The 27,109-nt window shown below is 43.0% G+C and overlaps 1 protein-coding gene across 3 annotated transcripts in view; it reads right to left on the bottom strand.

The window, feature by feature from the left end:
• The window catches only part of DOCK5 (dedicator of cytokinesis 5), a 209,521-nt gene that overhangs the window by 119,077 nt on the left and 63,335 nt on the right, over positions 1-27,109 (bottom strand). For all 3 annotated transcript variants that reach the window (XM_029937931.1, XM_029937939.1, XM_029937947.1), the window contains exons 3-5: positions 11,418-11,458; positions 6,162-6,217; positions 4,288-4,384 (exon numbers count right to left, since the gene is read on the bottom strand). In XM_029937931.1, the coding sequence (XP_029793791.1) occupies positions 4,288-4,384; positions 6,162-6,217; positions 11,418-11,458 (194 nt within the window). The remainder of the gene's footprint in view (positions 1-4,287; positions 4,385-6,161; positions 6,218-11,417; positions 11,459-27,109) is intronic.

Below are 27,109 nucleotides of genomic sequence, written 5' to 3'. Positions count from 1 at the left end.
ATGATAACACAAGGCAAAGGAAGTGGCCTTGGATTGGGGGAGGGGGTCAGGGGACACACACAAGAGAGCCTCAGAGACTCTGAATTGGGTCAGAGGGATGCCACGTCAAGGCTGCCCAGAGGGAGGACATCCAGAGCGGCTACTGTTTCCAGCTAGGGCAGCAGCAAGAATGACCTGTGCAGAGTCCCGGATGTTCAGTCTGCGCCATGATTTCACAGCCACCATCTCTTTTCACGCTCTCATAACGAATTCCATGGGGTCAGCAAGGGAGATTTGATGTCACTTTCACAAAGGGGCAGAATCCAGAAGACCCTTTGAGACGTCAAGTGACTTGCCTTAGAGCTAGTCAGTGCAGGGCCAAGCTTCCTAATGTCTAGTCCAGGGCTTGTCTCCTACATCCTGCTTCCCCCCCAAAGCATAAAGCTGACACCACCAGGAAAAACAATTAAATGGGAAAGAACAGTACTAATACTAACAAAGAGGAAAAGAAGGCACCTGGGAGGTTGTCATCGTTTTTTCTCTGTGCTTTGGACGAGGGGGCTCCCCTCTCTTCAGTGAAAAAAACGCCTCCCCACCTTTAAAACATATTTATGGTTATTTCAGAAGGTTACACTGTGACTGCTAAAAAAAATAAATCACAGCTATCCAAAGGTCTTCCCTCTCTAGAATAATCACCTGTGTCTACATGGCTGGGCTTACACTGGTTAGTGGGTGGCATTTTCCTCTCACACAAGACTCTGCATCTCCTCCATAGATTTCTCATGAGCACAGACTGAGAAGGAGAGAGCCAGGAAATGCGCTGTAGAGAAGTATGGACGTCCTAAGACTCCACAAGTGTCTTTACAGACGTCAAGCAGAACACCTGGCCCCAAAATCTGAAGGAGATGCACGAGAGAGATACAAGTATTGATGTGGATTAGTAAAATCTGTATTTATCTTGACACAAATTGAAAGAATTTATAGAATCAAAAAATCAAAAGCAATGATAAAAGGATGGGGGGTAGAGCGTGAAAACTATAGATTTGGGCTCCTTTCACCTTTTTTCCCAGTAAAGCAGAATATTTGAGGTTTGCTACTTTGATGCACACATTTTTAAGAAAGGGGTTCAGAAACCCTGCCTGAAGTGAACTGTCAATACTTTAGGAGGGAACAGGAAGAAAAGAGAGAAGTCATGATTAATAATGAACCCATTTTAAGTGACTTATTTTTTTAACTTTTTTTTTTTTTAAGTTTATTTCTCTTGACAGAGAGCGAAAGTCCAAGCAGGGGAGGGGCAGAGAGTGAAGGAGAGAGAATCCCAAGCAGGCCCCACACTGTCAACGCAGAGCCCGATGTAGGGCTCGAATTCATTAACCATGAGACCATGACCTGAGCCAAAATCAAGAGTCAGATGCTGACTGAGCCACCCAGGCGCCCCTCAATGGATTATTTTTTAATGAATAAATAAGAATCAAAAGCAGAAGCAGATTGCTGAGTTCTATCGATCGATTCAGATTCCCACAATGAGTGTCTTTTAGTCACCTACAGCAGCTAAGACATTTTTAAATATTCACAATTAGCAAAACGATTAACAGATGTCAATATTAAGAAGAGAAATGTTAATATTGTCCTCTGAGAGAAGACAGAAGTTGTTTTCTTTGCCTGCCTGTCTTCCTTCCTTCTTTCCTTCCTTCCTTCCCTCCTTCCTTCTTTTCTCATATATATATAATATATACACATTCTTTCTGCTATTAAATAGTGAAATGCCCACATAGGAAATCTTCACCCGGGGCTTATTACCATTTAAGTAGTAAAGGTTTTTGGAAGCCCATATACATGAATCAGACTTCTCCCTCCTCCCTGATTGACTTATTTATCATTTCTACCAACAGCAGACATGGTTCAATCACCTGTGAACACATGGAGGCTATGGACAATGAAGTGAGCACAAGAGTTGTGTCTTAACAGGAAAAAAAGCCTACCTCATTCATACTCTCTACTCTCATTTCCCAGTACTTATTATCTGATATGTTTCACCACTCACCAATTTCCAGAAAGAATGCATTAAGGAAGTAACCCATGTATATGCAATTCTCATCTACCAAACTTGGTGCACCTGCGACTAACTGATCAATTAACTAGAACCAGAGAGCGATTTCAACAGACATACCAAATGATTGATGTAGGCCAACGGGCTTACAAGGCCATGTCTGTCTTCCTGGAGTTCCTGATTTAAGAACCTCCAGGTAGCTCACTCCTCAATTACACATAAGGAGATCAAAAGATCACTGGCATTACAGTGCAGTATGCCCTAAGGGCCAGATGATGGGCTCAGCAGTAAGTGCTCCAATGGTCCAGAAGGAAACATTATGAATTGGTGTGTTTAGAAGCCACATTATAAGGAAAAAAGAACTTGAACTAGGCCTTGAAAGATGGGCAGGCAGAGAAAAATCCTGTGCTTGTCCACAGAAAGGGTTGGTAATTTCTGCTGCTGTGATCCATCATGGGTAACACCAGCCCAGGATGGAAATGAACTCATACATTAGCTCTTAGAAGTTATGCTAGAATGAGCTTCTGACTACTGTTTTTAATACTAAGGGTCTAGAGGGAGGAGTTCTCCGTAAGTTATTAAGATTGGCTTTTGAGAGTTCAAATGACAAATCAACAAACGACTGAACAAAAACCTAAATAAACAAAGTTACATAAAGGAAAGAGAATGGCTTCCAGGACATCGGGTCAAGTCTATTCCCTCACTGCACTCATTCACACATCATGAGAGAATACGCTCTCACGGTGGGAATTCCTGGTCAGCCAGGGAAGATGCTAACAGGGACAGGACCTAGTGATGCTTACCTTGCCCTCCAGGTCTCCAAGAAAGAGGGAAATTCAGAAGAGGACATTTTTATACAGTCCGATGACAAGGAAAGAGCTTCCTGGTATGGACACAGATGTAGGCTTGCTGCCCGGTGACTATGAGCATTCCTGGCCTCTTGCAAGATGGCTGTTCCCCAGGTGTTCTCAGTCATATATTAAATGTCAGATCTACCCTGTCCTGATTGCAGACCTACACACGACTTGTGATTATAGTTTATAGTGGAGAGAATGGGCTGGTTCCTGTGTAACTTCCCATTGAACTAGTATGTCTGATGGGCAGCCTGAGGACAAACCACTGTCACAAGAAACAGTACTTTGAGTTGACCTCTAAGAGAAGACTTTGGACCATGGCTTAATACCACTAGACTTGTGGTGCCTGTAAGGTACATGGGCCACAGTGTGCCACCCTTCTGGGAGTCCTCATATGGCTGGGCAGTGAGACACTGACACATTCCTATTCACTGGGACACACGTCAAAGCTAAGAGCATTCCCGCAGTTTCTTCCACCATCTATGTCATCAATGACCATATCCCAGGACAATGAGAATAGATGGTTATCAGCCATTGTATGGTCCACTGTATGGACCATTTTTTTCTACCACCAATTTTATTCAGCATTGTAAGAGAGGTCCCTGCCAGTGCAGAAGATCAAGAAAAAGAAATAAAATGCAAAAATAGTGGGAAAGGAAGCAGACAAGACTCTGTATTTATAAAACCCTATGGTGCTTAGATATGATACCAAAAGCACAAACAACAGAACCAAAAAACAGGTAAATCAGACTTCTTCAAAATTAAAAAGTTTCATGTGTCAAAGAACACCATCAAGAAAGTGAAAAAACAACCCACAGAGCGTGTTTTCAAATCCTGTATCTGATAAGGGACAAAATATCCTTACAACTCAATAATTAAGAGGCAAATATAATAATTTTAAGATGGGCAACATACATGAACAAACATTTCCACAAAGAACATATCCAAATGACCAAAAAGCACATGAAAAAATGCTCAATGTTATTAGTCAACAAATCAAAACCAAAATGAGATGCACTTTACATGCTATATACTTTACGTGGCTATAATAAAAAAGACAGGGCACCTGGGTGGCTCAGTTGGTGAAGCATCCATGTCCTGACCCGGCTCAGGTCATAATCCCAGAGTCATAGGATGAAGCCCTGAGTGTGGAGCCTGCTTGAGATTCATTCATTCATATTCATTCTCCCCCCCCCCCCCCCCCCCCGCTGCCCTTCTCCCCAACTCATGCTCTCATTCTCTCTTTATGGACTCCATCAGTCCATTACGGTGGGTTCCATACAATGGAGCACACAATGGTTGCACCCTACCCCATGCAGAGAGCTCATATGTTGTGGACACCTTGCAGCAGAACAGACAGGCCCAGAGATAATGCCACCAACTTCAAGACCAGGGAAAGCTCACCACGTAGAGCTTGCGCCAGATGACAGCCCATTCTCGCAGCGTCGACGTGAGCTCCTGCACCAGTGGGAGCTCACCAGGAATCACGGTCTCGTGCTGCCTAAAGAGAACGAGACAGATGCTCCCGTTACTCTGGGCTGATCATCCTTGCTTTTCTTGACAGAGGTCATAGTCCCCACAGCGCAAAGAGGGGAGTGGGGCCGGTTAGGCTGGAGACAAATCAAACCTCACCCACTGTAGGAACTTTGTTTAGAAGACTTTATGACGCCTAAGCATCTGAGAAAAAGAGAAGGAACTTACACTATAGCTCTCAAAATGAATCATTTCTGCAGTGGAGTGTGCCCATGGCCCCGCCTGAACTGCTTCATTTCGGGTTGTTACAGGAGCAACAGTTATTGGCCATTGCTGGCTTCAGTGATTCCCAGGGCTGGAAGCCCAAATCCAGCATTTTAGCTGGTTCTGCCAGCAGCTGTTTCATGAGGGAGGGTGGGCAGGGTGTGCATGACACAGGGGTCGTGCAGTGCTCTCCTATGAAATGATGCTCAATAGTCTTCTCATCTGCTGCCTCACTGCACTGAAAATGTATATAAACCAAACTCCTCACTCGCTCACAGGAGACTTATCACAAAGCAGGCCCAACACTTATTCGCATGAATCCTCTGGTATTTTTCTGATGAGCAAAAGGAGAAAAGGAGAGTAAGAGCAAGCAAACACACGGGAAATAGTGGGAGGACTGCTAGACTTAATTAAGAACATAAGATGTGCAGTTAAGTTTCAATTCAAGAGAGATTTAAATAATTTTTGAGTACAAGTATGACCCGTGAAATGCCTAGGTCATGTTTACTGTAAACAATCACTGTTGCTATCTGATTTTCAGCTGGGCCCCTGCGTTTTTATCTGGCAGCCCTAGTTAGCGGGATCACGCCTCCTTGCACACCCTTCCGCCCACATGACAACGGAGGCTGCCTAGGGATGGCCCACTGGAAAGAAGATTCTCCAGGAGGGCAGGACACCTGGTTTTCAGTCTTGGTTCTGCTACTGAACAGTAGCCGTGTGAAGATGGGCACGTTTCCATCTCTCATCTCTAAACTATGGTTGCAGAATGTACAACTGAGAATGTTCTTTGCTGCTTTGAGCCTGTGTGACTCTGATCCATTCTACTCTCTATCAGCCCTGGCATTCCAGGCTCTCCTTCCCTCCTTCCCTCTCCTGACCCTGGGCTCATCAACCACGCAGCCTCTCTCTCCCACTTCAGGCCGAGTGTCTTACTCTGCTCAGTGGCCACAGAGGAAGTCCTTTCCAGGATACACGGTAAGGTGGATAAGAAATAAAAACATCCAAAACTTGATGGATGTTATCTGCAGGCCATGTTCACGCACAGTATTTCATAATTTTACATGAAGCTCAACCAATGTAGGGCCAGATTTGTTTCCCTCAATTTGCACTGGGCAACTCCAGGGTGCAGCAAGGCTACCTGAGTTGTCTAAGCCTCAGTGCTGGTTCCTGGAGCATGCAGATGGCTCTTCTCTCTCCCAAGGGTGCCAGACTGGAGGCTCTCAGATCTCACCAGCAAAAGAGTGTCAAAGCTTCATGTGTGTGCATGCATGCACAAGCACACACTCAGTGAGCAGATCGCACAAAAGGAAGGTAAAGGCCCTCAGTTCATTCACTGTCTGTCTTTAGTATTCTGGGGAAGGATGCCAGGGAGGAACAATTATAACAGAAGGAATCATATCAGGAATAGGCTCTTGTTCACTTCTCTCTCTCATATGAGAAGTGCATTAATGAGATGAGAGAAACCTGCACAGAAGGAACTATTTGATGATAATCTGACATCTTTGTCAATTTCTAGGAGTCTTTCTGGAATTGGAACTTACCCTCGGTCTTCCACAGTTGCCTCCTTCAAATGGATGTACGTTTCAGGGAAAATCCCCTATAGAGAGAAGAACTTTGGTTATATGGCCATACAAAAGAGCACAAAGGGCATCAGGATCGAATGAGGGGGAGACAGGATACCTGGACGGTGACTAGACTTTGTGGCCAGCCTTGCAGCACCAACCACGCTGACTGCCACCTAAATGAAAGCATGGCTGAAAAGAGAGAAATTAAGAGCTGGGTTCACAGCGCCTAGGAGAAATGCTTCCCAAACGGACAGGCAAACATCAGAGCTGTAATAATGGCAGGGACTTTCATAGTAAGATCCTAAAACCCTCCAGATAGTACATGCCATGAAATGCTTCCCTTTAAAGGGTTTCACATAATTAGTGACATGGAGGGCTATGTACTTAGTGGCCCATAAAATTACAGTGATTTCCTAAAACAATCCCTCTCAGCACGCTTACTTAAACCAAATGTGCCCCAAATCAATTAGTACTAGTTATCTGGTTATTTTTAGCACTTCCCAGTCTGAAATGGTTCTCCATTCTATATTCCTAAGAGGCAATTCTACATCGCTACTGAACATTGCCATGGGAGAACTAAGGCCCAGAAGGACCTAAGAGGAAGACTGGAAACCAGTCAGTAGAAACTGCAGAAGTGAAGATCAGATCTAACCAAGAGAAAGCAGATCATGGATCTGAGTTTTCCTAAATGCCAATGGTTTCTGTTGTTTAACTGTGTGATATGCTCATTAAGAAATGGAGAGGGGTGCCTGGGTGGCTCAGTCGGTTAAGCGGCCGGCTTCGGCTCAGGTCATGATCTCATAGTTTGTGGGTTCGAGCCCCGCGTCAGGCTCTGTGCTGACAGCTAGCTCAGAACCTGGAGCCTGCTTTGGATTCTGTGTTTCCCTCTCTCTCTCTGACCCTCCCCTACTAGCGCTGTGTCTCTCTCTGTCTCTCAAAAACAAACAAATAAATAAAAAAGAAATGGAGAAATGGCCATCTAGAAAAGGCATTGCTACACTTTGTTTTAAGGACAGTTTGCATGCCAGACCAAATGAGGTAGGAGAAGAGCCTATTAACGGGCACCACTGGCTCAAGTGCTCCTAGCTCGGCACCTGTAAAGGTCAGTGTGACCCTGCAGACATTCCGTGTCGAGGGGAGCTGACCACAAAGGTGGGAGAGGAATATCTTCCTGCCTGGGGGACGGGGTCAAAGATGTGTGTGTACCCAGTGTTTCTTAATCCAGAGACAGACCACGGGGGTCAGTGTTGTATCTGGTTTCATGTGCTATATTTACCTGAATAATACTCTTCTTTCTCCATTTTAGCCCTTTGCCAACAAAACAGGAAACAGCAAGAAAAGCTGAGATGGAGCTATTTCCACAATTGGTGATGACAGGATAGATCCTGTCACTGCTTGAGTCAAAGGCAAAATGACCATCTTTTCCCACCAGGCAGGAAGAACCAAAAAGAAAGTTACATTGCCTTCCCCTGCTCACTTTGAGAAAAGGATAGGGCATGGGGTGTATAGTGAGAAGGTGCCATGCCAATTTGTTATTGCTAAGATCTAGAACACACACAGAAGCAAGGTGACACGGACCTCTTTCATTACACAGGAAGGATTCAAAGTGATTTTAGAAAACTGATGAAACAGTTAAAAAGAAACAAAAATTTCATGTGTATGTAATTCCTTTGGGGCCTGATTTCTGGTGTTCTGAAGCTTCCTGTCTTAGGATGTCTGTCTAAAGGACTTTGGGTGTTTCCTCTGTCTGCTAAAGCTGAAGTGAATGTCCTGTTGATCGCCATCTTAGTGGAGAACCGGACTTGATCGTCCAGAACTCACCTTGAGGACGTGATGCCAAGTGAAATAATCCAGACATAAAAGGATAAATACCATATGACCCCACCTAGAGGAGGGATCCAGAGGAGTCAAATCCATAGGGATGGAAAGTAGAATGGGGGTTCCCAGGCATGGGGTTGGGGAGGAATGGGGAGTAGGCAGTGAGTAAATGATGAATCACTTCAAGCACTAGTTATACAGAGCCATATATGTAGGTGAGAATACAGTGTAACCCTGCGAACCCCAAGGAATATCCTCACCGATTTTTCTCATCAAGAAGGGGAAAGGACCAATTAAAATTTTTGTGCATTCATGATCTGAGGACTGGTCTCCTAATAACTGGGAGAAATCCAAATCCAAGATAGAAGCATGTGAAATATAAACAATGACTTATTTTGTAACATCTAAGCAGATTACCAGCAGGTAATTTATGCTGAATGTGAAGACATGAGAGCTTTCCCATTAAGAGAATATTTATTTTGTTGCATTACCACTTTGTTATTGGAAGGCATCCTCCTTCCATGAGAGCATAAGCCCACCTACAGCCATTTAATTGCTCTGGTAAATCTGAGCCTTGTAAACTTATTCCTAAGTCCATTTGATAAACAGAAAGGCAGGATGGATGGAGCACCTATGCAGCTCAGGCAGCAAAGCCTCTGACTCTTGATTTTGGCTCAGGTTATGATCTCACAGTTCATGAGTTTGAGCCCCGCATCGGGCTCCTCACTGACAGTTCGGAGCCTCCTTGGGATTCCTTCTCTCCCACTCTTTCCCTCCCTGCTTTCTCTCTCTCTCTCTCAAAATAAGTAAACTTAAAAAAAAAAAAGAAAGAGGGGGCAGGATAAACTTGGGGGATGGATTACTGGTTTAAAGCCTATCTCAATTTTGACCTTCCTTTCTCAATGCAACCTACTCACTTTAGTAAAAAAATAAACTAACGATTTTCTAGATATTGCCCTTATCCACGCTTCCTCAATCCTTCCAGGATCAATAATCAGTTTCTGCAAAGCTCTTGGCTTCTTCAATTTGTAAAACCACTAGCTCATTTTATCACTGCTCTAAATGGCTAGGTCAGCTGATAAATGACACACAAAATTGCCATTAAAATAATAGGCCTTTCAAAGAGTTCCTCCCCTAAAGACTGTCAAAGGCAAGAAAACAGCATTAGGAGAGGATTTCAAAGAGGCTGGATCTCTTAATGAAAGGGTGTCAAAGCTGAACATAACTCATGATGACTGAATCTGAATTCCCTTGATTCTTCCTGGAGTTCTCCACCAGGAAGATATTTCAACTTAAAAACCAACAAGTAAATGCACGGTCCCTGTTTGTGCTATCATTTCAGTGAATTACGGCAGTGAATTCTCAAGAACTAAAAGAAGCTCTTTCTGAAATCATTCTTCATAAGGCTGAGTTTGAAAGTTTAAATAGGGTTTTAAGAAAATGAAGACACATAAAAAATTTTTAAACACACCCAGAACTTGTTCAGACCCTAGTGGAGCACTCTATTCACTCTTCAAAGCCAACAACAAGGGCACTAGTTAAGATCGATTTTGATCAATTAGGCCATCACAAGATCCTTAGGAACCGCGGTCATCTATGTGCAAGGATCCTTATGTTCCGGAACTCTCTGAAAGGGGAAAGTGCGGTCTGGGACCTTGTTTCGACATGATTCACAATCACCGGTTAAAAATCAAGAGTTGTGTTTGTTCTTTAAGTTCATATGATCTTATCTGACAATGGGTTTTTGTTCATTTTTTTGTTGTTGACTTTATTTTAAAGATTGGGAGTTAAGAGGCATAAGTATTCTTACTCTTTAGTAAATTCAGAACTTCAAAACTGCTAAATCCAATCATGCTTTGAAATAAGTATCATTTCTCTAATTGTGAGTCGAATAAACAGCGATAGGGCTAATCCCAAACCAAAAAGCAGGAGCATCCATAAAGTGAGTACAAGGATTCTAAAAGTAAGGAAGGTCTTGGCTTTCGTGTTTTCTACTCTCATTCATGCCAGAATGTGCCTGTCGCATGTCCCTACTTGAAGGCCTGTGGAAATTAAAGAGCAAGAGATTAAATGAAAATAGTTAAGATGGAAATGAAAACATGTGTCACAAGAATCAAACTATGGACCGAAAAATTCAGCATCAGGATTTGGGGGGCGATAAAAAGGACCAAAATTGTGAGAGTGGGTACTCGCGTTACGATCAAATACTTTATTTTGGAAGATTATGAAACTGTCAAAGTTAACAAAATGTGGTGCACACGAACACATACATGTGCAAATAGTGAGTGTGACTTAAAAGCCAAATGTACAGAAAGCCTGACCAAAACAGTGCTGCTGGTTTCTAATCTAATGCTCTACACCTTGTAGAAAGGGGGCTTCTCTAACCATTGAGCTTTTTGGAGAGTTATGTGCTCAGATTACTTGTATCTCATACTGTGTTTGAAAAATAAGAACTGTGGGTTTTGGGTTTTTTTTTTCCTCACTCCCTTGATAAATTCTAAAATGTTTCTCTTGTGCCTTTCCTAATGAGCTATTTTGCATGTGAACTAACTGTGAAATACCATGGCCCTATCCACTCTGCTCTTTCAAAACAAAGTGCTGATTCCATGTGCTCCTGGCGGGTGCAGTGTCAAAGGAAAAGCACTGACCTGACCTAAAATTAACTGAGGGGGGTATTAACGTAACTAATCGATTTTCTTTAGCTTGATGATGAGTAGTTTTGGCACTGGATACAGGAACCTGCTAGGGTCAGTATATTTCAAACTCTTTGCGGATGAGGAGATACATTCTCATGACAACAGTACTTAACGATACATAAAATATCGTTTGAAATACATAAAATACATAAACAAACTGGCCGAAAACAAAAGTTTCTACTTTTCAGAGTTTGGGTTTCTGGAAAATGTTGGTTAATAATGCACTATGTTGATTTCATGACGTATTACTGGGGTTGTGAGGTTCATAGTTTCAAAACTACCACTCTGGCTTCTTCATGATGTGATAAAGGATAGAATCACGTAGGAATGGGGAGATGCTTCATCTCTGAGATGTTAGCATTGGAGCTCAAGCATTAGGAAGCAGCACGGGTCCCCCTGAAAGAGACAGCCAACAATAACAATGTCACTGTATCACCATCCTGCTTAGCTTGGGGGACAGAAAGCGAGATGCCTGCAAAGGCCCGACACAGTGTATAAATTCACTTCTGGCCTCTAGCCTTGAGGTAACAGGTAGGAATCCAGTCAATGGGACTTGTGCTATCTTACCTAAATGTTGAGGTCAGAGAATTTCTTTTCAGGTCAAAAGAAGACCCAACACAGAGAACACAAACTAGGTCTAGAGACAGCAATGAGTAGAAGATGAGTAATGCAAAACTAGCAGACAGATTCAAAGTAAAAATGGAACGGTAAACCATACCTTTTTGGATTTATTTTGGAGGGTATATCCTCTGTACCAACCTGTCGGGGCATAAGAAAACACAGTCTTTTATGTTATCGAAGATAATATAAAGATATCAGCAACATACATCCTCCTATTCTATTAGAACACCGGGATGGAATCCAAGAGGCAATTAGCAGACTATTCAGAAGATGTGCATATTGGTTTATGATAGAGGCAAAATTTAGATTTATTTGAGATCTTTGTTCTATTCATAGGTAAAGAATTTAGCATTCAAACAGAACCATGCCTCACCTCTGCTCCTTTGGAGAAAGGATACAACAAAACACACAGGACAGAAGGCAGGTTGGCCTTACAGTCGTTCAACAAGTGTTTTTGCATAAATGAATAAGACCTTCATCCATCTATACACATTCTGCAAGTCACCCTCTACTACTGAAATAAATACTTCAATAATTTATTATCCAAATTCTCAGATGAAGAATCATTATTCTATAACAATTTTACACTGGAAATAGCAAGTCTTGCATATATAAACATTTGCACCTAAAAAAGTTGAAACATAGTAAAACAACATTTTAAACAATTCTTGGCAATGCTATATACACCCCCAACAACAGAAAAAAACTGTGTTTTTCTTTATAAAAACTATTTGTTCTTTATCAAAATTTCAATAAATGCACATATACCTATGGATGCTTTTCCATCCTTTGTTAGGGGGAATATACAATTTAATCTGCCCATCAACAGATAACTTATATTAAATATTTATTGGACACCTACTAGAGGCAATTTACTGTAATGATCTTCTCCATTCCCCATGTCCATCAGGCATTGAGTTGGTCACCTTGCCTAAGTAAACCAGGCTGTGAGCGATATACATACAGTGAGTAGATGCAAACTGCAATTAAAACTTCAGGCATCTACCAATAGGATTCTAGAACCCTCCTGTAATTTGTTCCAAGCGAAATCACCCAGAAAGCAGACGCACAATCTGTTCTGGATATGTTATGAGAAGAAAGTTGGATTTACCTTCTTTGAGCATAAAGTTAACATTTTTACAAGTTTTTAAAGTGTCAGCATTCAAAACTTTAAAGGCTTCTGCTAATTTTTTTTTTTTTTTTTTACAGGAAAGAATAGCATACTAGGTTGTGAAAGCATTACAGGTTTTTATCAAGGAGGATGCTTGGGGAAAAGATATTGGAATAGGAAGCCTTGCTCCCCACTGAAGATGCAAGAACACCAAGCTAAACATCACTTGCTGGTTGTGCAGCCACAGGAAAATGCCTCTGCATGAATGAACGGCTCCAGCCTCATGGGGGGGGGGGGGCAGCCAAGCTGAGAAACAATAGCCCCTTCCAAGCACTTGTCGTCCCCCTGCGTCCTACCAGAGATGTAACAGACTGGACTTTGCTCCACTGTCAGAGAGGGATTTCTCTGTACTTCTGTAAACAGTATTTTTGCAAAGCCATTCATCACAGAATTATGCTTTCTAAACCTGTCATTTTTGAAAGCTTTTTTTTTTTTACCCTCCTATGTCTTCTCTAGAATTGTGGTTTGTGTATAGCTCCCATCTAAAGGCACAAAATTATCACACTGAATTTGTACAAAGTTCACTTTGCTTGGTGTTAGGCACTAGCAGAGTACTGTCCGTCTCTGCAGTTTTCATATTACTGTCAGGACTCCATAAATTCACTTCTTAATATCTGCAAGGGATATAAGCAAGAACTGGTTTTCCAATTGATCCCAATATTTAAGACAAGAGAATCACAGTTAAGTGTGGTATGCTTTTAGGCTTCCAAATGCATCACGATACAAAGAAATGGCAAAGGCTATATTAAACAAGTAGCTGTGACAAAGGAGTAGTGTGAACCGGTAAGAATCTCGGATGCTTTTTAAAATTAGTACATCATTGGGGCACCTGGGTGGCTCCGTCGGTTAAGCTCAGCTCGGTTACGATCTCGTGGTCAGTGAGTTTGAGTCCCACATAGGGCTCTGTCCTGACAGCTCAGAGCCTGGAGCCTGCTTCAGATTCTGTGTCTCCCTCTGTCTGCTCCTTCCCCACTCATGCTCTCTCTCTCTGTCTCTCAAAAATGAATAAATGTTAAAAATCTTAAAATAGTACATTACTAAGATGAAGAGAAAAAATAAAAAAATTTTTAAAAATGAAATGAAGAAAATGGTGGGGGATGGTGAGTCCAGAAGCCTAGTCTTACCCACGTTCGGGTGAAATGTCAGTCTCAGAAAGTCAGTTTACAAGCCCACACATACACAGAACAGACTGGTGGCAGCCAGAGGCAGGGCGCAGAGGTGAGGGCAGAATGGGTGAAGGGAGTCAAAAGGTACAAACTTCTAGTTATAAAATAATGAAGTCACGAGGGTGTCATGTACAGCCTGGCAACCATAGTTAATAATACTGTGTTGGGTATTTGAAAATCGCTGAGAGAGTAAGTCTTAAACTTCTCACTACAAGGAAAAAGGGTTTCACAACTATATATGCTAAGGTATGTTAACTACACTTATTGTGATGAACATTTTGCAATAAAGACAAATATCGGATCATTATGTTGTACACCTGAAATAGAATGTGCTTCAATCACACCTCATGAAAACAAAATCAGGGAGGGGGTGGGAGGGGGGACAGGGAGAGTTTACGGCAACCTTGGTGAACAACCAAAGTAAAGCTAGGAAGGTGGTTCTTCCATTCGGGAAGCCAGTCATTTCTGTTCTCCTGGGACTGCCGCAATCCAGGATCAAAATCCCCTCAGAAATGAAAATGTCTGAGAGTTCCTAATTCTACTGGCAAGGTTGCTTCTTTTATCTCGTGTCTTGGATAATCTCCATCAGTCAAGATTCTAGAATCCACTCTGTTTCACCTCACCCATCAAATGTATCTCTTGCTGGTGCACACATTCTACTTCCATACGACAGAATCGTTGGCTTGGTTCTTCTCTCTGCTATGTAAAGTCACTCAATAAATATTTATTAAACACTAGTTTGGTCACTATGGTATAGTACAGAGCAAAAGTTATCACGATGACACGCTGATACAAAAAATAAAAATACACAAATAAAAGGATCTCATATAATGGCAGCACTAAGAAGTGTTCAAGGAGAGAAATATGGCAGGGAATGACTGGTAACTTGGTGCATTACTCTAGATAAGGTGATCAAGGAAAGGCCATTCTGAGACTCTAAATGGAACCAATCATAAAAGGGGAGAAAGTAAATTAGAAGGTAGCCAGAGGGAGGCATGATTCTCAACCCTGGCAGCCCACTAGATTTACCAGGAAAAGTGTTAAAATACTGATGTCTGTGTCACATCCCAAATTTTGAATTTCATTGGACTCTGGTGGACCCAAGTTACTGCTTCTAAAAAGATCTCCTGGTGTGCAGCCAGGATTGACTGTCAGAGGTATTATATGCCATGGAGGAACTTCGTTTGTATTCTAAGCATGATGGGAAGCCACTGGAAGGTTCTGAATGACATTATGCTGCCTGTTATAGAAGAATGGACTGTGGGAGGTGAAATACAGTGGAAAGAGGAACACCAGGGAGGAGACCAGTAGGTAAAGTGAAAATGGGGAGAGATGAAAAGATGCTGGACACATTTTGAAATCAGTTTCCTAATGATTTAGCTGTAAATAGCGCTGAGCCAAGGGACAAAAAGGCAAATATTCAAGGGCATTCAAATCTTGGGTTTAAGCAACTGGGTGGCTAGAATTAGTTCTTTGGGATAGGGAATGGGAGGGGAAGGGGAGACAGAATCAAGAGATGTATCTCGGCCCTTCTACTTCCCTTCCTGGACAACTGAGCCCTGGGCAATTATGTAGAACAGGGCAACTTGGGCATTTAGAAGGGGGTGTGGAGGGCATCCACAAAGGCAGTTCATGCCAGAGCCCAGACAGAACAAGGTACACATCCATGGGGGCTGGAGGATCTGCAGGAAGGAAGTGAAGGGCATCGGTGCCCCAGCCTTGGGTGGGGGTGGGGGATGGTAAAGTGACATGAGCTATTAGAGAGAGGACAGGCTGAGGAGAATGTCCATGTGGGAGAAGGTGTGGTAATCAAGACAGATTGTCTACATGCTGAGGAACGGATGAAATAAGTAACTATAACAATTTACTGGACTATTAATACCGAAAGCCAGGTTTCTTACTCTCGTGAAAGGGAGTGCCAAGAAAGGGGAAAAACTAGAATCAACTTGAGATGCTGGACCAGAATTGAAGGTACTCATGTGTATTCATGACTTCAAAATCAGGTAGAGAGGTCAAAATCAATGGCCTGTGTTAACCTATATTTATATACTCGTGCCCATTATCCCTAGCTCTGCTGAGACCTCCTAGTTCTTATTTTTCTGCCCCTGATACAGATGGAGAGCTCAGAAAAGGAGCTATGTAGCTGGACTGGAGAGCTACCAGTCAAAAGATGAAGCAGGAAGGCATTTCCATAAAGAACAAGTCCAAAAAACTGAGGGGAACTGCAAAATCATCTCATTTGTCTGAACATAGGAGAGGGAGGTAAACGCTTCTGATAGGAAGTCTGATCTGAAAAAGAAGTAGGTTCACAGAGCACCATGTAAAGAAGACATGTCCAGAGGAACATTGTCCAAAGGACATTTCCACAGCATCTGCTGTTTACCAACGTAGACCCAATCATCTAAATAACAACGGTTTAAAAAACTTATATTGTATTTATGCTGGGAGATCTCTATTAGGCACAGACAAGTATATGTGTGGTTGGCAGGGAGTATGAGAGAGTTAAATCCTCATCTTCCATAAGAAAAGTTAATAAGAAATGCAGAGGGAAATATCAAAGCATGGTTATTTGGAAGTGAAAAAGCATATACTACAAAAACTGGCTGTAAGAGCTGAAAGTGGAATCAGAAAGCAAGAGGAGGTGTGAAGGGACTGTTGTACACCATTAAAAACTTGCTAGAAATGACCTGGCCTTTAAAGTTACATACATTTTTGACAATGATAAAATTGGAAATTAAGGGGAAAAAATAGAGCCGGTAAGCCCTGGTAAGCCAGGTCTAGGAAAAGGCAAAACTATAGGGAAAGAAAACAGAACAAAGCTCTGGGTGGCGGGAGGCTGATACAGTGAGACACTGGAGAATTTGGAGGGGTGTGGACAGAATTGTTCTATACTTGTGGTGGCATTTCATGATTGTGTGCATTTGTCAAAATCTGTACGCTAGACAGGATGAATTCAACTCAATATAAAAAATATATTTTTAAAAAACAAGATACTATTCTTTCCACTAGAGTGGCTAGAGTTAAAAAGACTAAATGTAACACGTGTTGGTACAGATACAAGCAATTAGAATTCTCTCATATTGCTGGTGGTTTCACACCAGATTAAACACACACATGACCTATGACCTTCTAATATCTCTACTTATAAGTATTGACTCAAGATCACTATGTGATAAATAACTAAATTCTACTCCCAAAGCCAATTGTTATACTATATTAGTGTTATACTACTAGAATTTAAATAAATAAAAGCTTGAAATGAAAAAAAACAATCTATATCCATAAAAATCCTTTACGAAAATGTACATCAGAGCTTTATTATTAATAGCCCAAAACTGGGGCCCATCAAAATGTGTATCAATAAGAATATTAACAAACTGTGATTTATTCACATAATGAAGTATTAGTGATGAAAAGGAATGAACTGCCATTAAGTGACATCAGAGATGAACCTAGAACACATTATGTTGAATGAAAAAATTCCAAACGCAACAGACATGAATATAAGTTCCATTGACATCAAGTTGAAGAGCAGGAAAACTTATGCATAGTGACCTACTTTGGAGTGGCAGTTGCTTTTTGGGGTGGGAATTGTGTGGAAGAAGGCAACAGGGAGGTTTTGGGGGCAAGGGAAATGTTCTACAGCTTAACTGGGAGGATTAGGTACATGGAGTACATTCATTCACCAAAATTCATTGAACTGAATACCTGAGTATATTTTACTGTGTATAAATTTTACTGCAATTTTTAAAAGCCATACAAAACTTTACACTATCAAATGAGCATTCCAAAGTAAGCACCTCAATAGGACACCTGGGTGGCTCAGGCGGTTAAGTGTCTGACTCTGGATTTTGGCTCAGGTCGTATCTCGCAATTCATGAGTTCAAGCCCCGCGCTAGGCTCCGTGCTGAAACTGTGGAGCCTACTTGGAATTCTCGCTCTCTCCCTCTTCTCTGTGCCCCTCCCCAGCTCTTTCTCTCTCTCTCAAAATAAGTAAACTTTATAGAAAACAAAACAAAGTAAGTACATGAGGGTGATCTAGAATTCCATGATAATGACATTGCTCTCAAATGTTACTGAGTATTTCTATCTGAAAATGCTTCTGAAAGCAGTGAGTCACATATGAAAAATCACAGGGCCATTTCTCCACCATGTTTATTTTTTATTGTGCCTCCTTAAAACAGTATTTATCTTCATTGCTCACTCTATGCTCCAAAGTGCATCTGAACGAGTTTTATTTCCAAAGGTTCAATCACAGACTGGACATTCATTTACTCATTCAACAGAGAGATGCCAGGAGAGCAAGATGCACAATGTCTCTATCCTTCTGAGTGTTGTTTTATTATGGGAAGAAAACCACAAGGACCTGTAAGCCCCAGCAAATAACCCAGTAACCGCACATGGGGCGGAATGGTATTAAGGAAGGGGAGTAATGTGGGAGCGTGATGGGTGGGGGCGGGGCTGCCTTAGAAAGTGTGGTTAGAAACTCTCTTGGATTTACATCAGTACTGTGGCCATTCATTTATTATACATAAAACACTCACTGAACACCAGCAGGCCAGACGTTGTCTTCAAGGAGAAAGGAAACAGATCCATAAACAAATAATTAAATACAAAAGGCTTCTAATGGGAAGGCTTGAAGACACTTGCACACAGAGGGAGAATTATGAATGTGCTAAAGACTCTGAAGGCAATTACCGAGGGAGACTTGGGACCCTGTGCACCATGAAAGCATTATTTAGATGTGTAACTCATGGAGAGTTTTGTAAAATCTCTCCTTATTTCACAATCCCACAATGAATTAGCCGCCCCGGCCCAAGAACAATAAACAATTTTTGTGTTGTAAAATACACAGAAAATTTATTCTTTGAACCAGTTTTAGGTGTTTGGTTCAGTGGCATTGCATACATCCACAGTATTGTGCTGATATCCCAGGAATTAACGGCAAGAAACGGACAGGGAGACCTTGTTTATATGTACCATGACATGGGGGAAGGGAAGAGCCAGAGAGGATCCCCAGAGGAAAGGAAGTGTTAAATCCTGTTCTTCTTCCTTTAAGTGTCACCAGTCTGGTAGCTTGCTGGGTAAAGCACAGTTAATTAGGCCAAGGACAAAGGTCCATCCCCTGTGGGCCAGGTGAACCTGTCAGGTTTCGCTGGCTGGTTTCCACAGCCGAAGCCTATCCTCCCATCCCCAAGCCAATGTTCCTCAAAGATACAGCTTAGGTCCCCCGGGGAAGCTGGTGAGCAGGAACAGCTGGGTGCACACTCCTCAGAGGGCAGACGGACACAGCTCGGCTGTTGGCTCCTTGTTCACAGGCGGGAGGGACACTCACTGCCTGTGGGAGTCTCCAACGGCAGGATGTGCACTTCCCAAATGCGCGGGGCAGCTCACTGGCGCTTTTGGAAATAAGGTCAAAGGCAGAAAGCAAAAGGATACAAAGGTGGTAAGAGATGATTCAACCCATTTCTACCTGTTTGGGAGACAAATCAGGCTTCCCAATTAAATATCTTAGCCCACTTTTGTGCCTTTATGATACGTAGATGTCCTAAGTCTGAGCTCCAAAGGAACTCAGAGTCCATGAAAGCTAACACCCTTACTTAAAAAAGGGGAAACGCAAGCAAGGAATCGGAAAGGTTGTGCAAAGTCAACCAGTGACTTAGTATCTAAGCTGAGAATGCAAACATAGGTCTCCTGCCGCCCCGTTCATCACTGCCTCCATGGCCACGTGGCGAATGAATAGGACGCTTGCTCAAGGCACTGCCTCCCACAAGAAAGAAACTTGTCTGTGGAATCCAACCAATAGAAAACACTCATGCACACTAGCATGCCAAGTAAGTGGCAAAGAAAGGGATGTGCTTTCTGTCTTTCATTGTATTCTTGAGTGAACAGGAAAGCGACCTGTCTTTGCGGTACCTGGCACATAGCGCGCAATCCTAATAAAATTTGATCAGTGAGAAGGAGAAGGTCTTGTGAGCTAGTAGTCATGGACAGGATAGATGGATGCAAGGACTGTGCAATAAAATCTGCACTCCAAAATCAGACTCCAAAGCGAGGTCCGAGCCAGGCAATGGACAGAGCTGGGTGGGGCCCAAGCACGGGCCTGGAGGCCAGAAGGGTCCAGAAAAGAGGAGGCACTGCTCCTTCTGAAGAGAACTCATCTGAAATGCAAAAGCCTGCTTCTGTTCTCACCGGCTCTGTGGGACTCTGTTTCTTCAACTGTTAAAGTAATTATGCTTGCATGTCTTAAATCTCTTTCCACAGAAACATTCTACTTCTCCCCCTCCAAATTGTTACCTCATAAAATCTAAGTCCGTACCTAAAAATGCCCAAGTTTCTTCTCATTGCCAACTAGAGATGGTAATGCCAGAGACTTCTCTCAACCAGCAAACACCTCCTGAGACAGAAGGACCCAGTCCAGGTTGGGGGGAAGGGGCAGATCTAAGTCACAGCTGGCGGGATGGAGAGATGACATACCTAAATGCCCACTGCAAAGGGAGGACACCTGTCTTGGCTTCACAGATGCCCTGAAGCTCAGTGACACGGGGGTGGGGGGCGGTTAAAATTTCCTCTAATCTGACGGACATCATCACTCTGGTTTGCCAACTCTCTTTCTATGTCCTGGATGTGGCCTTTTCCTTTCTTATTTAAAGCAAAGTAGCCTGGTCAGCAGTTAGTGGCCTTACCAGTGGCTCTAACGACTCTCCTCTGTGAGGAGTTTCTTTGGCTTCTTCAACTAGTGCAAGAAAGCTGAAACAACAGGATGCAGCGTGTGGTTTTGCTGCAGTTCCCTGCTGCGCCGGGATTATCATCGGCTCTGACCCGTAAGACGGACAAGAGAAGGACGCAGGTTTCAGAGTGAGGAATCCGTTGATCAAGCAAGCTGTATTTAAGGAGGCCCGTTTTTATAAAGACCTATGCTTGGCTCCCTGGGGCTTCAAGGAGTTGGACCTCAACTCAAGGTATGCACCCCAAACCCTGGCCTCAAAGAATCCGTAGTCCAACAGCTAGCGGAACAGAGACACAGGTGAGGGAAAGACAAACTTGTGTGGCTGGTTTATGAGGATTTGTGCACACGCGGCACAGGCTGCCCTTTTCAGATAACCATCGAAGCAAGGTAAAGGGCACACATAAGGGTGGCCTTATTTTCTCAGGGGAGGATGGAGGCCCCCCTGTAAGATAGGAAACTCCTTGTGGGCAGAGGCACTGGAAACGTGTGTGCCGTAGCTTTGAGCATGAGTCTGGTGAAGGGAGAAATGTGACAGCGGTGTCTCAAGACCCCCATCAGTCAGGGACGCCGAGTAACTTGCATTGAGTTCCTCAGTGCAATGCATCCTAACCAGGAAAGGGCAAGGCTGTATTTCAAAACTCCCAAAGTGAACCACTGGGCTCCTCCACTTTGAGAACCCAGACAGAGGTCAGGACATGCTGTCAGGGGTGTGAAATCATCAACTGTGGCAGAAGCAGAGGTGGAACCCAACAGCAGTGATGGTATTAAGAGTCCTGGTAGCAAAAGATCAGCAGCAAGAGTACGATGTGAACCACATGAAACCTTCCAAGCCTGTCCGAGCCAGAGACCACCACGTGTGGTTCCAATGTCCTCTTTACAAACACATGCAGGAGGGCAGGATGGGGGACACCAGTCATGCATTCACTGCCAAATACATACAGGGAGGGAGTTGGTCTCTCTGCTTCTCCCCCCGCCCCCACACCTGAGGGGTGTGGACACACTATCAGTAACGGCAGTCCAGCCCCTCAGTAATTCTGACCTCGTGTGTGTGGGCTGGGGGGCAGGAGACCGCCTGGCCAGAGCAGCAAGCAAATGTGGCAGAGTCGTGGGGGAAAGGAAGTTCAGGAAGAGCTCACCCCAGGGGCGCCTCAGGGGCACCTGAGTGGCTCAGTCGGTTGAGCATCAGATCATGATCTCACAGTTTGTGAGTTCAAGCCCCACGTAGAGCTCTGTGCTGACAGCCCAGAGCCTAGAACCTGCTTTGGATTCTGTGTTTCCCCCTTTCTCTCTGCCCCTTCCCCTACTCATGATAAGTCTCTCTCTCTCAAAAATAAACATTAAAAAATAACAATAAAAATTAAATTAAGAAAAAAGAAAGAGCTCACCCCACTGCAGACATATTTGGGGCAGAGGTAAGCTTGTCTGCCAGCTACTTAAAAACAAAAAGAACCTCACCCTCTTTGAAAAACTATATGCTATGTCCAAAATAGAAGAGTCATTTCCTCAAAACCCTCGCAATGTGGAAAGAACATTCTACTTGGATTACACAGGGCCATGGTGAGAATCACAGCTCTACCACTTACCAGCTGTGTGAAGTTCCAAGTTTCTTAACCTGATTTTCACATTTATTAAACAAGCATCAGTAACTCTGCTCTCCCAGGATGGTAAGAACTAAGTATTCAGTACACGAAAGCCCTTAGCTCAATGGTTGGCACAGGGAAATGGCTCAATGGCTGGCACACAGAGGAGATGTAAAATGCCAGACAAATGTGGCACTGAGGGTCCCAGGGACATCATCCATGGACTAGACTATCTCCTACCTCCAGGGCCATCGTCTAGCTCCTGTGCTGATGACTCTAGACTATTTAAAGTTCTCTTTTCTTTGTTTCCGGAGGAATGTGTCTGTGCTCCCTGGAAAACAAACCTCTCTAAATCATTCCTAAGTTCCTGACAACAAACAAAGCAGCTAGAAGCTTCATCCTATCAGAACCAGGCACCTGATAGGATATACTTGTAGTTTCCAAGATAATAAGCTCCCTGCCCCCACAGAAATCTTAGAAAAGATGATTTTAAGGGAAAAGGAACCAGAAAAAGTAACAGAACCAGCCGTAGGTGACAGGAAAATCATAGGACAATGGCTGGAATAATTAAGAAAATGGCTGGAACTTAGAAGTTACCAGGATAGTGTACTCAGAGGCCTGAATTGACATTCAGTTGGCAATGAATGGGACAGGAAGACTAATAAAACAGAAAGCTCTCTTCCCACCCCTCCCATTCTTCCAATTCCAATGACAGTAACAGACTCTTAAATCAGCACTGGTGGACACCAAACAAGTATTCAAGGTTAGGAATTTAGTGTCAGTTCCTCTTGCCATTTAGAAGAAGGACTACCTTGCTAGGGACAGTTGTTTAAAATCTTAGATTCCTGGGGCGCCTGTGACTCAGTCAGTTAAGCAGTTTAAGCGTCTGACTTCGGCTCAGGTCATGATCTCACAGTCAGTGAGTTCGAGCCCCACATGGGGCTCTGTGCTGACAGCTCAGAGCCTGGAGCCTGCTTCGGATTCTGTGTCTCCCTCTCTGTGCTCCTCCCCCACTCATGCTGTGTGTCGGTCTCTCAAAAATGAATAAATGCTAAAAAAAAAAAAAAAGATTAAAATCTTAGATTCCTAAAATAAATAATATAATATAATAAATAAAATCTTAGATTCCTATTGGCAAAGCTGAGTGCACACGTATTTAATACCGATCAATGACAAACGCGAGGGGCACATACACAGAACATAAGGCTTGGACTAAAAATTTTCCTATAACAAGAATCCTCCTATCTTACCCTGTCCCCAGCTCTGTGTAGCCTGAGTTCTACATGGCGGTGAGGCAAGGAAAGGAAGTGAAGTTCCCACATGCTTTGAAGACTTGGCCGTGGCATTCACGGTTTGCAGGCAACATGTTTTCTGTGACACTATTGGAGGACTTGCCTCCACGGGTTGAATTAAATTGGCCACTCCAGCACAGAGTGGGTATTTATGATGCCCTGTCCCCCTATATGCTTTCTGAGATGACAAATTGCCCTTATCTCACTATGAGCAGAGTAGAGGCATGCATCAACCTTCTCTCCCCAGATATAAGCAAGAGGAGAAATATCATTCTCGTATATGCCCTCAGGCAATCTTAAACTTGCCTCTAGGACTTTCTCCTTACACTAATCATTCGCAGAGTCTTACCTAGCCCCACAATGCTTTGATGTGCTACCTTTCTTAATGGAGAGGAGACACCTAATGCATTTTTGGGAAAAGTTATACACCAAATGACGTGAATGGGCCAGCATTCGGAAGTGTGAAGAGAGCCATGCATGGTTATGTGTACGGGATGGAAGGAGCTTGCCCACCACTTTGCCACCTTCTCAACCCCTTGATCCCACCAAGATCCCTTGGAGATGGAATTTACGGGATGCCGAAAGCTCAGGAGAACATTCCTCCAGAGCATTCCCCAAAACATCTTTGCTCTCAGGCTGATCTTGTCTCTTCAGCTGCATGGCAACAACATACCACTTGGTGAACGAAGGCACAACTCAGAAAAAGTTCTGACCCCTAACCTGGAAGGTGCCGGGTACGCCTAATATACCGATAACATAAATTTTAAAGATGGCATTTTAGAAGCACATTCAAATATGCTTCTATTAGAAGAAAAGGCATTCTCAGTTTGCTAAAATTAAACCTGAAACTTCCACCAGTTCTACTTTTAATTAGTTTTTCTTGTAAACACACTCCCGCCACCACACTCATCTTTTGGAAAAACACATCTCAGGAACATATGTCCCCAGGAGTAGTAGCTGACAGGCAGGACTGAAGGTAAAGGTCAGACAGATGTGGGAAATGACCGGCACACTCACACAGTCCTTATCATAAAATCCAAGCTGTTGGGCTGGCTGCCATCGATGTTCGTGAAAGGCAGTGATTTTTAACACTAGGACATGATGAGGCTGTGGATTCAGTTACAACATACTTTCAATTCTCTTGACTCACAGGGTAACAAAAGTAAATGAAAGTTACAAACGCATCACATGCCTTATTTCAGCTTATACCCAGTAAAATTTTATACATGCTGTTACGAACTGATTTTTAAAAATTAATTTGGGGGCACCTGGGTGGCTTAGTCAATTAAGTGTCTTGACTTCAGCTTAGGTCATGATCTCAGGGTTTATACGTTCAAGCCCCACGATGGGCTCTGTGCTGACAGCTCAGAGCCTAGAGCCTGCTTCAGATTCTGTGTCTCCCTCTCTCTCTCTGCCCCTCCCCTGCTCATACTCTGTATCTCTCCCAAAAATAAATAATAAACATTAAAAAAAATTAATTTTGTTTTTCACCGGTCTGTGATCATTGTGCAAGGCTTACCAAATGTAGAAGAAAAATGAAGAGGTACAATAAAGGCACTTCAGGGCTACCCAGTTATAACAGGACAGTAGGCTATGACAATCCTTCTCCTTGAGTCAGACATTCTGAAAGAGTTCAGTAAGACCTTACAGTATCAGATGGCCCATTGCAGGTCCAAGTAGCACGTCTCAGAAGGATGCTTATGAAGCCTCTGTTTGAAACAAGTTCCTTTCCGTGCTCTTGTTAAGAGAGTTTTACCAGCCATGGAGCCAAAATTCAGTGCCATGTAACTCTATCTATCTGCCATGAAACTGCCCACTATATTTACTGACAAAAAAGCCTGCTTTAGGGAGCCTGGGTGGCTCAGTCGGAAAAGCATCTGACTCTTGATTTTGGCTGAGGTCATGATCTCACAATTGTGTGATCAAGCCCCGTGTCAGACTCTGCACTCAGCAATGGAACTTGCTTGGGATTCTCTCTCTCCCTCTTCCTCTCTCTGCCCTACCCTTGCTCATGTTCTCTCTCTTCCAAAATAAATATATCAACTTAAAAAAAAAGCCTGCTTTATAAAGATAAGATTCAAGATACATACAGCTGAAGTTATAATCCATATTTATTCCTTCTAATATAAGGAAACGGATTTCTTGATTGAGGTGCATTTTAAAACTCATTCTATACAGAAGAAATAACATGGGTATTTTGGGACCTTCTATATATACACAAATGCTTCTTTTTATTTCAGCTTTTCAAGATTGCCTGTTTCCTCTGGCTCCACGCAATCATTTGTACTACACTTTGGGCCCCCACATATTACACTAAAACTGTACAAAATTTTATGCTTTACTTGCTCATGTAGAGCTTGGAACGCCTTTGAGACATTATCTCATTTTGTTATGGCCAGCTGGGTTATGCTTACCCTCAGAAATCACTGTTAACACCAGCCACCCTCTCTCCTGAGCTCCTGAGTGGTTAACAGAGCTGAAAACGAGTCAATCAATGTATATGAATCAAATGCAGGAAACCAGTAGCCATCAGTGGAACAATGGGCATTGAATCATTTGTGACTGGAATCTGGGTGATCACAGGAGAGGAGAGCTTAATGGTAACAGGAATGCTGTAACCTTATTTTTCAAAGCACATTTTTGATCGCTTCCAATTCAAGGAGTGCAATGACCATGACACAAAAAGAGCTGAAGTGTCCTGCCCAGGATGGTCAACCTAGATAAGGACAAAGTCATCTGATCTAAAGCAGTCCTGTCAGCTTCTCCCTCTCCCTTACCATCCCCCATGTCGACTTCTGGTCCCAGTAATACCATCCTTTTTCCCTCACAGCACCTTGAAGTACCTGAATTGTTTTGTTTACTTACTTTGTCTTCTTGTTTTTGTCTATCCCTCGAACGAAAACCCTGTGAGAACAGGAGCCTTGCTGTTTTGTCACTCAGGTGACCTCTGTGCCTAGAGCAGCTCTTGTGTTCAATAAACGTACCCGGCACATAATAATAAGAGCATCACACTTGCTCAGCAAGTAATTTTAATGAATAAATAACCACAGCTGGAATCTCCAGGGAGCAGTGATTTTTCAGCCGTGCCCACGGATCCGGGGTGAAAAAGAATGCTCAAGATGGAGCAAAGCCATCTCACTACCAAATCCCTTGCCTGGTTAAAGAGAAGATACGGCAATGACCACAGGCCAGGCTGGTGCCAAAGATGGAGGAAAGGCAAGGACACTTGCTTCAGTCCTTAAGGAATCTTGTTCCCTGAAAAAGTCTCCAAAGGTACAGAATTCTCGGGGGCCATGACAACATGACTGGTATATAGCTTTTCGGCCAATTCTACTTCCTTGCGCCCAGCTCTAGTAGCAAATGAAGTTCAGGAGCAAGGTGACAGAAGGAAACGAGAGATAAATAATAGCAGCATTTGGGCTGTGGTCTCTCCTTTTGGAGGCAAAACTCAACTAATGAGACTGGCATTTCCCCGAAAGGAAAGCTTATTATATGACCCAGCAATTCCACTTCTAGGAACAGACCCAAGAGAACTGAAAACATATGTCCACACAGAAACCTATACATAAATGTTTATAGCCACATTACTCATAATAGGTTAAAAATATAAACAACCTAAATGTCCATCAACTGATAAATGAATAAACAAAATGTGATGTATGCATACAATGAATATTATTCAGTCATAAAAAGAAAATACCTGGGTGGCTCAGTTGGTTAAGTATCCAACTTTGGCTCAGGTCATGATCTCACAGTTTGTGAGTTTGAGTTCCATGTCAGGCTCTATGCTGACAATTTGGAGCCTGGAGCCTGCTTCAGATTCTGGGTCTCTCTCTCTCTCTCTCTCTCT

This window comes from Suricata suricatta, chromosome 1, assembly GCF_006229205.1.
Source record: "Suricata suricatta isolate VVHF042 chromosome 1, meerkat_22Aug2017_6uvM2_HiC, whole genome shotgun sequence".
In the NCBI taxonomy this organism is placed as follows: Eukaryota; Metazoa; Chordata; class Mammalia; order Carnivora; family Herpestidae; genus Suricata; species Suricata suricatta.
Note: the sequence above shows the minus strand (reverse complement) of the source record. Positions and strands in the feature narration are given on the sequence as shown.